A 12,922-nucleotide genomic window follows, 5' to 3' on the forward strand; every position below is an offset into this window, starting at 1 on the left:
CCATTATATGCATTTTCTAGGTGTGAAATTGCATAAACAACAAGAGGAACACGACCTCAATAGGAGCTCCAATGGAGGAATCAGAGGATGTACAGAGAGGAAGAGAACGAGATTGAAGCTTCTGGAAAAGGAGTTGTGCTTTTCATTTTTAATCAACTCAGAAAATGAAATATACAATTAGGTTCTTACTTATAGAATGTACAAACTTCTAGTCTAGCCAACTAACTAATGACAACTGTCATTTACCATGTGACAACTAACTAACCAATTCCACTAATTACATTTCACTAACTACTGTACAGGTAATGAACAAAAGAATAAATACAATACAAATCTCAACACCCCCCTCAAGTTGGAGGTGAGGGGCTCACTGTCAACTTGTCAAGGAGTGTGGAATGTTTGATCCCTATCAAAGACTTGGTAAAAATATTGGCTAATTGGTTATTAGTAAAAATGTGGTGTAGGAAAATCAATCCTTCCTGCAACTGGTCTCATACAAAATGGTAGTCCACTTCAATGTGTTTCGTACGCTCATGGAACACAGGATTCCTTGCTATATGTAGGGCAGCTTGGCTGTCGTAGAATATGGGAATGGGTAAGGATAGAGGAACAGTAAGCTCAGTAAGAAGCCTCGAAATCCAGACAAGTTTTCCAACAACCATTCTAGCTGATATGTACTCAGCTTATGCAGAGGATAAGGAAATGGTGGACTGCTTATTGGATTTCCAACTAATAGGGTTGTCCCCAAGTAATACAATGTAGCCACTGACTGATTTTCTGGATTGGGGACAAGTTGCCCAATATGAATCACAGAAAGCTTTCACTTTGTAGTCTGCATCATTAGTAAGAAAAATTCCCAAGATTGAATCCCCTTTTAAGTACCTTAGGACATGATATGCAGCCTTCAGATGTGGCTCGCTGGGACTTTTCATGAACTGACTGAGATATTATACACTATAAGCAATGTCTAGACTAGTATTAGTAAGGAAGTTGAGCTTCCCAATCAGCTTCCTTTAATTGGAAGGGTCTGTTAATAAGGCTCTTTCATCAACTTTTAGCTTCACAGATGAATCAAGAGGAGAAGTCATAGGCGGACAACCTATACAGCCAAACTCTTTTAAAAGGTCCATAGTGAACTTCTTCTGTGACATCAAAACTCCTTTGTCTGTGTATTGAACCTCTATGCCTCGGAAGTAATGAAGCCTCCCCAGGTCTTTTTTCTTGAATGTGTTGTGTAGAAAATCTTTCAAGGACTCAATCTCTTGCAGGTGAGTACCTGTGACAAGAACATCATCTAAATAGACAGCCACAAACACTACTGATCCTTCAGCCTTTTTATAGAACATGAAGTAATCAAGCATTGAATGAGTATACCCCCAGAACATAATGCTTCAGTTAATTTTTCATACCACTGTTTGCTTGCTTGCTTGTTTGATTCTATACAGGGACTTGTTTAATTTGCACACTAAACCTGGCCTTTCCACAACCAGCTCCGGTGGCACCTCCATGTACACCTCTTCTTAACTGTTGTTGATATCAAGGCTCTCACAGTTGTCATCTTGACTGCTGGTTAGAAGGTCTCTGTATAATCTATCCCAGCCTGCTATGTGTTACCCTTCACCACTAATCTTACTTTAAAACTTTCTATGCTTCCATATGCTTTATGCTTGATTTTATACACCCACTTACACCCTATTGCCTTTTTTTCAACTGGAAGAGGAACTAAATCCCAAGTTTTATTTGCATATAATGCTTGAAATTCCTAATTCATTGCTTCTTGCCAAGCAGGTTTTACAGCAACTTCCTTATATGAACTAGGTTCACATTCATGTGAGGCAGTTTCCATCAAATACTGACTGGTGAAATTTAGGGCATTGACGGGATTATGATGAAGTCTGGGTGCAAATGTGGTCAAAGAAAAGGATGATGTACTTTGGCTATCATTAGAAGAGGGGGACTGGTTTTGGTGAGTATGCTATAGCTTTGGAATTGTGTACTCATAGTCTTTAAGGTAAGTAGGAAATTTCAAGGTTCTGGAAGGTCTACTCTGATCTAAAACTAAAATGTTTTGGTCTTGAGTTAAGACAGTTGGACTATCAGCAATAGGAAACACTCCTGATGTCTGACTACTCAAGGTTGACTGAGAGAATGTTTGAGTTATTATCAAAAAAACGATGGTTGAGGTGATATTGGATCTGATTCAGACAGATGTTCATGCCTAGACAAAGTCCTTGGTGACACTTCATGGTGATTTTCAGTCACTAAGTGTGGAGTGCTCTCTGTATCATTGGCAGGAAAGAATTCATCTGATAGGTGTGATTTCATTTGAGGAAATGAAAGGAATACTTTACTAGGACTGGTGGACAGGGCAAATAGGAATACATTTTCATAGAATACTAAATCTCTTGAAATACTTATTTTCTTTAATGCCAGATTTAGTACCTTGTAACCTTTTGTCCCAAAGGGGTATCCCACAAAAAATATGAGGAGTGGATCTTGGTTCAAATTTATCTTTGTGAGTTTTGAGAGTAGTAGAAAAACATAAGCACTGAAAGCTTCTAAGATGGGAATAATTTGGTTTCTTCAGGTACAGTAGTTCAAATGTGCATTTAGCTTTGAGTGATGATGAGGGTAATCTATTTATCAAATAGGTAGATGTCAATATACACTATCCCTAATATTGCACGGGCAATTTAGACTGATATAAGAGTGCCCTAGCTGTTTCTAGCAGGTATTTATGTTTTCTTTCCTCCACACCTTTTTGGTTGTGGTGTATATGGGCATGTTTTCTGATGTATGATGCCTTTTGATTGGAAATATGAGGTGTCTTCAAAACTGGTGAACTCAAGGCCATTGTCAGTTCTTAGAATTTTGATACTAGTATTGAATTGGTTCTCTATCATGGCAGAAAAAGCCTTGATAGTATGCAGGGTATTGTTTTTACAGCTTAACAAATGAGTTCAGGTGGACCTTTTGTAATCATCCACAAGTGTGATGAAGTATATATATTTGTTGTGTGTTTTAACATGATAGGGACCCCATAGATTAATGTGTAAAAGCTCAAAGATCTTAGTGGTTAATGTTGTTCTTTCTGGGAAAGGCAATCTGGTTTGTCTTTCCATTGGACAAATAGGGCAAAAGAAAGGTTGTTTGGGTGCAAAAGTAAAAAGTATAGAAGTGATTCCTTTCATTTTGACAAAAGGTACATGTCCTAAAATATTATGCCACAAGAGATCAAGCAAATTCTTTGTAGTTGAGGAAGCATCAGACAGACAAGAATCACTTTTATTGCTTGATTTATTTACAGAATGATGCAGATGTGGAAAAGAACTACTCTCATTACTGTTGTGAGATGGAACAACAAAAGTAGATGCAACATGGATGGTAGAATATGGCTTATTTGTACTAGCTAAATGAGGAAAAGAAAATGAACTAGATGTGTTAACAGCAGAGTATACCTCATCTTTATTAGTGGTATGACATGGATAAGATGCACTAGAAAATCAGGTGAAGTAGAACCAGTGTTGTAGTTGTCTGAACAATGGAAGTATAGACCAGTCTTGACTTTACCAATCTCCAGTAGCCTCTTCAGTGAAGGGCCCTGTAGAAGGATGTAGACAAATTTGGTAAATATTACAATACAACCAAGTTTTTTCTATTGCTTCTTTCTCTTGTAAATCTATGGAAAATGCACGAGAATGAGGAGTGTTACCTGTGGACTCAAGATTAGGAACTGTCTTAGTTGAGTCAGCATTCTCAGAACCAGCAATTTGGTCTGCATTTGAGCCTTCTTCCATAGGAAGACTGGAGATTTCCTGATTTTCCTCTTCGTCAACTGTACCCTTTTCACCCAATTTTTCCGGTGAGGCAGGAGGATAGCTTGTAGCCACAAATGTTTTAGGAGTAGAGGTTTTGCTGCTCCGATGAGAACTAGAACTCGATTGGGTAGGAGAAAGAGGCTGGGTGTAGGGGTGACTCTGCCTTAGGGTTTTGGCTAGTGTTGGTGTTAAGTGAAGAGTCTAATGTCGGTGTTTTAACTGGTGAGGACTAAATGGGGGTGTTACTTGAAAAATTTGAGGTTTCTTGACTTTCAGTAATGGTGAGAAGTGATGAGTTGAAGAAGAGGGATTGGTAGTTTGAAGAGAGAAAGAAGAAAGAAAATTTTGAAGTTTGATATGAAGAGTTGTGACAGTGATGGGTGTATTTAGGATGGATGAGGGACCGGTTACGAAAAGGCGGCAGTTTTGGGAGTCGTATCGCTTACCAATGGGTGAGATGTTTGGGTTCAAAAGATACAAAGAAAATAAACTGACACACTGATGATGTGGAACTATTTTATCCGTTCAGAATTGTGCATGAGAGAACAGAGAAACTATTAACCTGTGTCAGGAGAACTAGGTTCCCTAGCGGATCTTGCAAGTGTAAGATTTACACTTTTTACCAGCATGCACTACATCAGCTACTCTGTAATCATCATTCGTGTCTACCTGTAATGGTATAGAGATGAGTTAGACTTTGCCATAAAATACATTTTAGCTAATTTTACCTGTACATTTCTTTCATAGCCAATCATTGAGGGACCACGTTCTCAGTTGGGTTTTATCAACCCCAGTGCCAGGCGATTTCTTTCAAAATGTTCTCTGCTCAAGGCTTTGGTGAATATGTCTGCAATCTAATCTTCTGTGCTGTAAAATTTCATACGGATGAGCCCATTTTCAACATTGTCTCTGAGAAAGTGGTGACGCACATCAATATGCTTGGTTCTCTTATGTTGGACTGGAATTTTGGCCATGTTGAGTGCATTTGCATTGTCGCACAATAGGGGTGCACAGTCAGAGAACACTCCAAAGTCTTCCAACTAATGTTTGATCCACAATAATTGAGCACAACACGAAACAGTTGCTACATATTCTGCTTCTGTAGTTGAGAGTGCCACCGAGTTTTGCTTCGTTGTACCCCATGAGATTAGACAGGAACCCAAAAAATGTGCCATTCCAGACGTGCTTTTCCTATCCACCAGATATCCTGCATAAGCAGCATCAACATACCCACCAAGATCAAAGTTGTCTCATGTAGGATAGTATAGAACCAGGTCATGCGTTCCTTTGAGATATCTCAATATTCTTTTGGCAGCCTTCAGATGGGATTCCATATATTGAAACCTTGCACAAAGACCCATACTGAAAATAATGTCTGGTCTGCTTGCAGTAAGATACAAGAGTGACCCTATGATGCCTCTATACATGGTCTGATTTACAGGGGAACCAGGTTCATCCATGTCTACACGAGTAGTTGTGGCAATATGAGTGTCAATGACTTTTGATGTTTCCATGTCAAATCTTTTCAGCAACTCTTTGATGTACTTTTGCTGACTTATCAATGTTCCCTTTTGAGATTGCTTCACCTGTAGACCCAGAAAGAAATTCAATTGTCCCATCATGCTCTTCTCAAACTCACTCCCCGTGAGTTTTGCAAATTATTCACATAAAGAGTCGATTGTGGCTCCAAAGATGATATCATCAACATATACTTGCATAATGAGCAGGTTCCTCCCTCGTTTCTTCAGAAAAAAGAGTGTTATCAATTTTCCCTCTTGTAAAGACATTTTCAAGAAGGAATTTTGACAACCTTTCATACCAAGCCCGGGGAGCCTACTTTAGCCTATACAACGCTTTGTCCAGTTTGAACACATACTCAGGATGCTCGTGATTCTCAAATCTAGGTGGCTTCTTGAAATAAACTTCCTCTTTCAGGAAGCCATTCAAAAATGCACTTTTGACATCCATTTGGAACAATGTGAACTCCATATGTGATGCAAAGGCAATAAGAATTCTGATAGCTTCCATTCGAGCAACTGGAGCAAAAGTTTCATCATAGTCAATCCCTTCTTCCTGATTGTAGCCTTGAACTACAAGCCTTGCCTTGTTTTTTGTTGTATTTCCAAACTCATCAAGTTTATTCCTGAATACCCACTTAGTTCCTATTATAGTTCGATCTGCAGGTCGAGGAACCAGTTGTCATACCTTGTTCCTTTCAAATTGATGCAGCTCCTTTTGCATGGTTGTGATCCAGCCTGCATCTTTCAATCCTTCTTTGATATGTTTGGGCTCTATTTGAGAAAGAAAGGCTGAGAAGGCAAGTGAGTTTCTAGCTTTTGATCTGGTTTGAACTCCTGAGTCAAGAGGAGTGATTATGTTATCAAGAGGATGCGAGCTTTTATGCTTCCAATTTGGTACCTGAATCTCATTGGTAGAAGACCCAAGTATGTCTGACTGAGGTTCTTAGCCGCTTCTTATTTCAGCAAGTGGAGTACCTTGGACTGTATCGACAACTCTGTTTTCAGCTTCAATTATTGTGATCGTGGGACATTGATAGAATTTGAGAGTCCGGGTTCCTCTCCAATGGATGGAGATGTATTTGCATCATCTTCACTGTATTCCTTGACATTACTCAACATGTCTGCCTTTCCATTTTCCATCTCAATAACTTCACCTGGAACAGATAAAGGTTCTCCATCTTGATCATCATGTATGTCCTTCTCACAGGAGAGGTGAGATTCATCAAAGATCGCATGTATACTCTCCTCAACACATTGAGTTCTTTTGTTGTATACTTTGTAAGCTTTTCTTGGGGACGAGTATCCCAAAAAGATTCCTTCATCACTTTTGGCATCAAATTTTCCAAGCGCTTCCTTGCCATTGTTGAGAATAAAACATTTACAGCCAAATGTCCTCAAATGCGTCAGCTTGGGCTTTCTTCCATTCAGCAACTCATAAGGTGCTTTGTTTAGAAGGGACCTGATCATGCACCTGCTTATCAAGTAGCATGTAGTGTTGACTGCTTCTGCCCAAAAATATTTTGCAATGCCACTGTTAATTAGCATTGTCCTTGCCATATATTCAAGAGTTATGTTCTTTCTTTCTACAACATCATTTTGTTGTGGTGTTCTTGGAGCTGAGAAATTGTGAGTAATGCCATTTTCGACACAGAATTCATCGAATTTGGCATTATCAAATTTTGTCCCATGGTCAGATCTTATGCAAGCTACATTACTTCCCATCTTCACTTGGTTCTTCTTGAGAAAAGCAGCAAATACTTGGAAGGTTTCATCATTGGTTCTGAGAAACAAGGTCTAGGTGAATCTAGAGTAGTCGTCTACTATCACAAAGATATATATTTGTCCTCCTCTGCTTGGCACCCTCATAGGTCCACATAGATCCATATGAAGAAGATCAAGTGGCCTTGAGGTGCAAACTTCCTTTTTGGGCTTGAATGAGGATCTGCCATGCTTTCATTTTGCACACGCATCACACACCTTGTGTTCCTTGAAGCTTGATTTGGGCAGACCACGAACCAGATCCTTCTGGACTAGTTTGTTCAGCAATGAAAAGCTTGCATTCCCCAGCCTTTTGTGCCATAATTCAGCATCATCATCAATAGCTCTTAGACATCTGAGATCACCACTCTGGAGGGACTCAAAATTAGAAACATAGATGTTCTTGTATCTCTTGGCCACTAACACCACTTCACCAGTCATAAGATTTGTAACTGTGCATATCTTTGACAAAAATTCCATCTTATTTCTCTTGTCGCATATCTGAGAGACACTCAACAGGCTATACTTCAACCATTGACATAGTACACATTCTCAATAGAGTAAGAGAGTGACTTGCCAATCCTTTCAACTCCCAAAATATATCCCTTCTTGCCATTTCAAAAGGATACACTCCCTCCTTGCAGGGCCTTCAGTGAAAGGAAATCGATTGTGTTTCAAGTCATGTGCTTTGAGCAGCCATTATCTATGTACCATTGTTGGTTGCTCCCCTTCACTACTCCCTATACAAGGAACTTAAGGGTTAGATTTAGGAACCTAAACAAGGTTGGTCACTTGTAGTGAGGAAAAGGGTAAATAAGAGTTCTTTTAGTCCAGGCACGCATCATGCGTTTTCTATATAAGGGACCATGTTCTCTAGCAGTAATTACTTTCTTAGCAAAAACTTTGTTATTTTGTTGTGACTGAACCCTAGCCTTGCAGTTTTCCTTAAGGTTCCCATTGTTACCACAGTGAGTACAAAGCTAGTTGTCGTGTACATTAACATACTTGCTATGAGGGTTGTAGGGAGTCTTTTCCCTTTGAAACCCAATTCCCTGCATATTCCCCCCATTGTTTATGTACATGGCAGTGATAGCATCAGAGGACCAGGTCCATTTGACTAATTTTTCAAGATCACTCTTGACTCTTCCTAGTTCTTCCTGAAGTTGTTTGTTCTTTTCAAGTTCAATACACAGTCTAGACTTCACTGTCTTCATCTCATCTTCAAGCCTAAGATGTGTTTCATTAGCAACTTCCTTACCTTTGTGAAGTGTCTTATGCCTACCCTCTCCTTTCAGTTCCTTAATTATGTCATTCAGATCAACTACTACTGCTAGTAGGTCATCTCTCTCAAGCTCAGTGTTAGCAACTCTTTTGGTCAAGACATCTTTTTCTTTTTCAACACTCTCAATGGTTTCCTTCAAATCAACCACCACTACTACTAGATCATCTCTCTCAAGTTTTAAGTTAGCAATTTTTTCAATTAAAACTTATTTCTCTTTCTTAGCACACTCAATAGTCTCTTTTAAACCAACCACAACAACCACTAGATTATCTCCTTCATGTTCTATTTGCAATTTTTTTAGTTAGGGCATCTTTTTCTTCTTTCAAACTCTCAATAGTTTCTTGCAAATCCACCACAACGACTACTTGGTCATCTCTAGATTATTCTTGTGATGACCCAAGAGGCCATCTTATATTTTAGAACTCGAATCTGCGCTCTTAAGCCTTAAAAATCTCATTTTTTACCCTCCTCGATTTGTGTGCGCAGTCCAAGTAGGTTTTTGAAAATATTTTATTATGACTTCGATCAACATTTTTGGTAAATGGTTCCGGATCTGTGCTTTGACGGTCCCGGTAGGTCTGTATCAAATTATGGGACCTGAGCGTATGCCCGGAATCGAATTCGGAGGTCCCTAGCTTGAGTTATGAATTTTTGAATAAAATTAAAAGTTTGGAAATTATTTATTTTTAAGAATTGATTAATATTTGGCATTGCTAGTATCGGGTCCGTATTTTGGTTCCGGAGCCCGATACAGGTTCATTATTATATTTAAGACATGTCTGTGAAATTTGGTGTAAAACAGAGTTGATTTGACGTGATTCGGACGTCCAGTTGAGAAAATAGAATTTTAAAGTGTTCTTGAGAATTTAATTTGATTTGGTGCTAAATTTAGAGTTCTAGGTGTTATTATGGAGATTTGATCATGCGAGCAGGTCCGTGTGATATTTTTAAACTTGTGTGCATGATTTGTTTGGAGCCCCGAGGGCTCGGGTGAGTTTCGGATAGGCCACGGGATGTTTTGAACTTAGAAAATCTGAGATTTTTGTTGCAGCAGCTGTTCTGGTGTGCCCTTCTTCACGTTCGCATAGGTAGTGTCGCGAACGCAAAAGGTAAAATAGGGGCAGGGGAATTTTCTTCTGCGCGAATGTGATGGATTGGTCATGAACGCGAAGCATTGAAAGTGGTACCCTTCGCGAACGCAATCTGTCTCACGCGAACGCGATAGTTTAAGGGACCTGGGGGGGGGGGAGTCATGTTCTTCTACGCAAACGCGTCCACTGGGCCGCGAACTCGAAGGCTTGGGGGGAGATGCTTTACGCGAACGCGTAGATAGACTCGCGAACGCGAAGGACTTAGGCCGTTGTGTATCGCGATCGCGACAGGCCTCTCACGAACGCGATGAAGGCTTGTCCAGTGACTTAAAACAGACTCCAAACACGGGTTTAAGCCATTTCTTCAACATTTTTCAAGAGCCAAACGGGTAGAGGCGATTTTGAAGAGTCATTTTCTTCCCCAAAGTGTTGGTAAGTGATTCTAAATCATTTTCTTTGAATTACCCATTATATTTTATGAATTATCAACCTAAAATCTAGAGTTTTCATGGTAGAATTAGGGGTTAGGGTAGAAACTAGGGATTTCGAAAATTTGAGGATTTAGACCCTAATTTGAGGTCGGATTCCAAAACTAATTACATATTCGGGATCGGGGGTGAATGGGTAAAAGGATTTTGGTCCGAACCTCTGGTTTTGACCTAGCGGGCCCGGGGTTAATTTTTTGACTTTTTTGGAAAAAATTTGGGAAATTTAATTTATTAAATATAATTGATTCCTTTAGCAATATTTGATATTATTGAGTCATTTTTGAATAGATACGAGTGGTTTAGAAGTGAATTCCAAAGGAAAAGTTGTGATTGAGAATTAAGTGGTCTTCGGAGCGAGGTAAGTGTCGTGTCTAACTTTGGCTTGAGGGAATAGGTATTATGTGTTCATTTGCTACGTGTTTGGTTTTTAAATACGACGTATAGGTGAGGTGACGAGCATCTATGCGTCGTTGTCGAGTCATAGCATGCGAGTGAAATTCTATTCTTGTCTATTTTGTAGCCTTAAATTCTACTATCCATGCTTAACGGATTATTTGAAATGTTGGGTGACTCATATCTGGTTTCACTGAGATTTGGTAACTTTCGAATATTGATTCAAGGTTGAGATTACATTGTGCTATTGATTATGGGTAAAATACTGGTTTCTTTGTGATACTCTTATCTATCCGTTGTTATTAATTTTGTGATTGGTAAGGAGGAGTGTAAAGCACGAAGGGTGATGCCATGCATGCATTATTTATATTGTGAGGAAGAGTATAAATCACGAAGGGTGATGCCGTGTATATTATGAGAGGTTTAAAGCACGAAGGTTAATTTCGTGTATATTATGAGAGATTTAATGCACGAAGGATGATGTCGTGTCGTTCTATTTATTTATTTGGTGAGGTTGAGAGTAAAAGCATGAAGGGTAATGCCGTGCAGTTTTCCTTGCTGTTTTAATTGCTCAATTCGTTTAAGGATTTTCGGTTTAATTCTGTCTTTTCATTATTCTCACTCGTTATGTTGTATTCCCCACTGTATGTTCCCTTCCCATTATTTCTATGTTATTTCTTTATTTATTGTTGTTGCCACTAGCATGATTATATTGTTCAAGTTATATGTGGGTGTCTTGTCCTAGTCTCGTCACTACTTCGCCGAGGTTAGGCTCGATACTTACCAGTACATGGTGTCGGTTGTAATGATACTGAACTCTACACTTTCTATGCAGATTTTGATACCGGCTCAGGTTGATCGAGATTTTGCTATTGGTCCGCTGTCAAGAGACTCAAGGTAGATCTGTCGGCGTTCACAGACCTTGAAATACCCGTCTATCTTTTATGTCCTACTGTTTTCTTTCATCCAGACAGTTGTATTTCTTTCAGACTATTACTTGTCGAAAATTCTAGAATGCTCGTGAATTGTGACTCCAGATCCAGGTGGTAGTAATTAATATAGTTTTATGATATTCCGCACTTATTAGATTTCATCTTAGTTAATTATTGTTTTTTACAGAATGGAAATAAGGATTTGGTTTAACGATTTTTCTAACGTTGGCTTGCCTAGCAAGTAAAATGTTAGGCGCCATCAAGGTCCCGTCGGTGGGAAATTTCGGGTCGTGACAGTTCTGCTTCTCCTAATTCCACAGTTAGAGAATTTTTATCATTTATAAGACTGTGGTATGCATCTATTAAAACATTTGCCAAAGACATGAGTTTTTTAGGAGAATAAGATTTCAGATTTCTCTGAACATCCAGAAAATTTACCACATCATTGTCGCTGTCATCTTCATCATCATCAGACTGAACCATCAAGGAAAAAATGGAGTCATAATCAGTCGCTTCACTTTCTACTGCCATCATTAAGCTATCACCATGATCATTATCTTTTTCAGATTCATTGGAGGAGTCTCCCCATGCAGCAAGAGCTTGCTTCACAACATTGTCAGCGACATTCTTTCTCTTGAAGCGTTTATCAGGAACCGGGTTCCTCTTGGCTGCTTCGTCTGTGTTGTGCTTGAATTGATCTTGCTTTAGGAGGGGACAATCCTTGATGAAGTGTCCTGGCTTGCCACATTTATGACATAGGTCATAATATTTTGGCTTGCTAGAACCGTCCCTTTTTGGAATGCCTCCATTTCTGCGAACCATTTTCTGGAATCTTCTTGTCAAGTAAACCATATCACCATCCTTACCACTTGAATCATTGTTGTCTACCTTGAGGACCAAGTTCTTCTCTCTTTTGGGCTCTCTTCTTTCATTATCCTTCTTTTTCTTCATTTCATATGTTTTCAGAATGCCAACAAGTTCATCGATGGTTAGCTTCTACAAGTCCTTTGTCTCTGTGATGTCGTTCACTTAGCTTTCCCAAGAACTGGGCAGTATACTAAGTATTTTTCTGACAAGTTTGTTTCTTGAAATAATTTCTTCAAGAGAGTGAAACTCATTAACGATCGATGTGAAGCGAGTATGCATGTCTTGAATGGATTCATCATCTTTCATCCTGAAGAGCTCGTATTCAGTTGTGAGCATGTCAATCTTGGATTGTTTGACCTGTGTTGTTCCTTCGTGAGCTGTCTGGAGAACTTCCCAGATTTTCTTGGTTGACTGGCATGCCGATATCCTGTTGTATTCATTAGGACCAATGCCACAAACAAGAATTTTCTTTGCACGAAAATTCTTTTCTATGGCTTTTCGGTCGACGTCATTGAATTCTTTTCTTGTTCTGGGAACAATTACAGCAGGGTTGGCACTGGTCTTTGTGTGAACGAAGGGTCCATCACAGATGACGTCCCAAAGCTCGGAATCTTCATCCATGATGAAATCGTGCATCCTGGTCTTCCATCATCCATAATACTGGCCATTGAACCTTGGTGGCCTATAGGTAGACTGACCTTCTTCAAAGTTTGGTAGAGCAGCCATGAGAATCCTTTCTAGGTATTATCCTGATAGAAAGAACCTGCTATGAT

At 39.3% G+C, this 12,922-nt stretch overlaps 1 protein-coding gene across 1 annotated transcript; it reads right to left on the minus strand.

Annotated features, from left to right (window-relative positions):
- Window positions 1-12,311: 12,311 nt before the first annotated feature.
- LOC117275376 (uncharacterized) lies at window positions 12,312-12,785 on the minus strand. Its single transcript, XM_033654670.2, has one exon. It carries the CDS (start codon window positions 12,783-12,785, stop codon window positions 12,312-12,314), a length of 474 nt encoding a protein of 157 aa, XP_033510561.2.
- Window positions 12,786-12,922: the final 137 nt, after the last annotated feature.

This window comes from Nicotiana tomentosiformis, chromosome 12, assembly GCF_000390325.3.
Source record: "Nicotiana tomentosiformis chromosome 12, ASM39032v3, whole genome shotgun sequence".
Classification (NCBI taxonomy): domain Eukaryota; kingdom Viridiplantae; phylum Streptophyta; class Magnoliopsida; order Solanales; family Solanaceae; genus Nicotiana; species Nicotiana tomentosiformis.

Coding starts and splice junctions, on each gene's coding strand:
- LOC117275376 (XM_033654670.2), bottom strand. CDS start 12,785: ATGCACGATTTCATCATGGATGAAGATTCCGAGCTTTGGGACGTCATC.